Genomic DNA, 1,338 nt, shown 5'->3' on the forward strand with positions numbered 1-1,338 from the left:
AAAATACAGCTTTGATCACAGCAATAAATTACAGTTTAACACACGCATATTCAAGTAGAAAACAGTAATTTTAGTTTGTAATATTATTTCAAAATATTACTGTTTTTACTGTATTTTTGACCAAATAAATGCAGCCGTGGTGAGCAGAAGAGGCATCTTTCAAAAACATCATTATAGACTGCTTAGTCAAATGACATTTTCATTCACGCAGGTTTTGTCGCTGATTGCCAAGAGAAGCGTTATGGATTGAAAGGAAGCTCAATCCAACTGAGCATCAGTCCCATAAATCAGTCACATTTGCAAGAACCTGTATGGCGACGATTCAACAGGCAAGAGTTGCTTGCAAACTCAAAGGGAGTTCCCGCTAAATATAGGAAACGAATGAGCTTAAACGTCTCCGACTGGTCTTTGACCATACACGACCTTCAGGAAAATGACAGCGGACAATATGAGGCCCTTTCGAACTTCGAGGAAGATATTCTGACTGCATTCACACTTACAGTGGAGAGTAAGATCTAGCCATCTATCTCATTTACTGTACATTGAATGCTTATCACATGATTTATAATTCAGTATCTTAGCTCAGATGTTGCTACTAACTCATCTGTGGTGTTTTTTTCAGATACTATCTCTCAGCCTGTAATTAAAGTGAGTCAATATAACTTGAATTCATCTGCGTGTCAGGCCACAGTAAACTGTTCGGTTGATGGCAGCTGGGCCATGTTTGAATGTGACCAAAGTCTCTGTGCAAAGACAGAAGACAATTTATCCTCCATTAAAATCACTATTGCAATGAACAACGGAGGCATCCAGTGCCACGTCAACAACCACGTGAGCAAGAATCATTCTCAGGCTCCCAAAGTTACGTGTAAGCATACATTTTATTTAATACTGGTCCTGTGTCATGTTTCACACTGTTTGTACTTTAATTCATCCTTAGTCAGGTTTGGGATTTCACACTGAATATTTGTTAAAATTAAAAGTTCTTATTTGTGTTTTTATGTGTTTTATTAGCTGTCACATCTGTGAATATGTGGTCATGAAAATCCCCTCTGGTTTCTTATGAAAGAAAAAGAGAAGGAAGAAACAGAGGGGTGTTTACATCACTGTTTGACGTTTAGAACCGTTTCCTCCAGCCGCTGAAGTGAAGCGTTCCTGTGGCTTTACTAAGTGCAAGATTATTTAATAAGGCAAACACAGAGACTGTTGACTGGTTAACTATTGGCATTAAGTTTGGCACCACAAACTGCTTCATTGTTTATATCGTTACAATGTGTAAACTATCATATGGGCCAAATTGCTAAATGTGAACAGCACTGGCAGCTCCAGAAATGTTTT

General features: G+C 38.2%; 1 protein-coding gene across 1 annotated transcript; it reads left to right on the forward strand.

Annotated features, from left to right (window-relative positions):
* Window positions 1-186: 186 nt before the first annotated feature.
* LOC107580642 (uncharacterized) lies at window positions 187-1,043 on the forward strand (the record flags this gene model as incomplete). The annotated part of the gene is made up of 3 exons (XM_016266314.1): window positions 187-508; window positions 623-916; window positions 1,015-1,043. Coding segments are annotated over 3 exons (645 nt in total), but the record flags the coding sequence as incomplete, so codon positions are not given.
* Window positions 1,044-1,338: the final 295 nt, after the last annotated feature.

Source organism: Sinocyclocheilus grahami, unplaced genomic scaffold (assembly GCF_001515645.1).
Source record: "Sinocyclocheilus grahami isolate Dianchi unplaced genomic scaffold, SAMN03320097.WGS_v1.1 scaffold38386.1, whole genome shotgun sequence".
Lineage (NCBI taxonomy): Eukaryota > Metazoa > Chordata > Actinopteri > Cypriniformes > Cyprinidae > Sinocyclocheilus > Sinocyclocheilus grahami.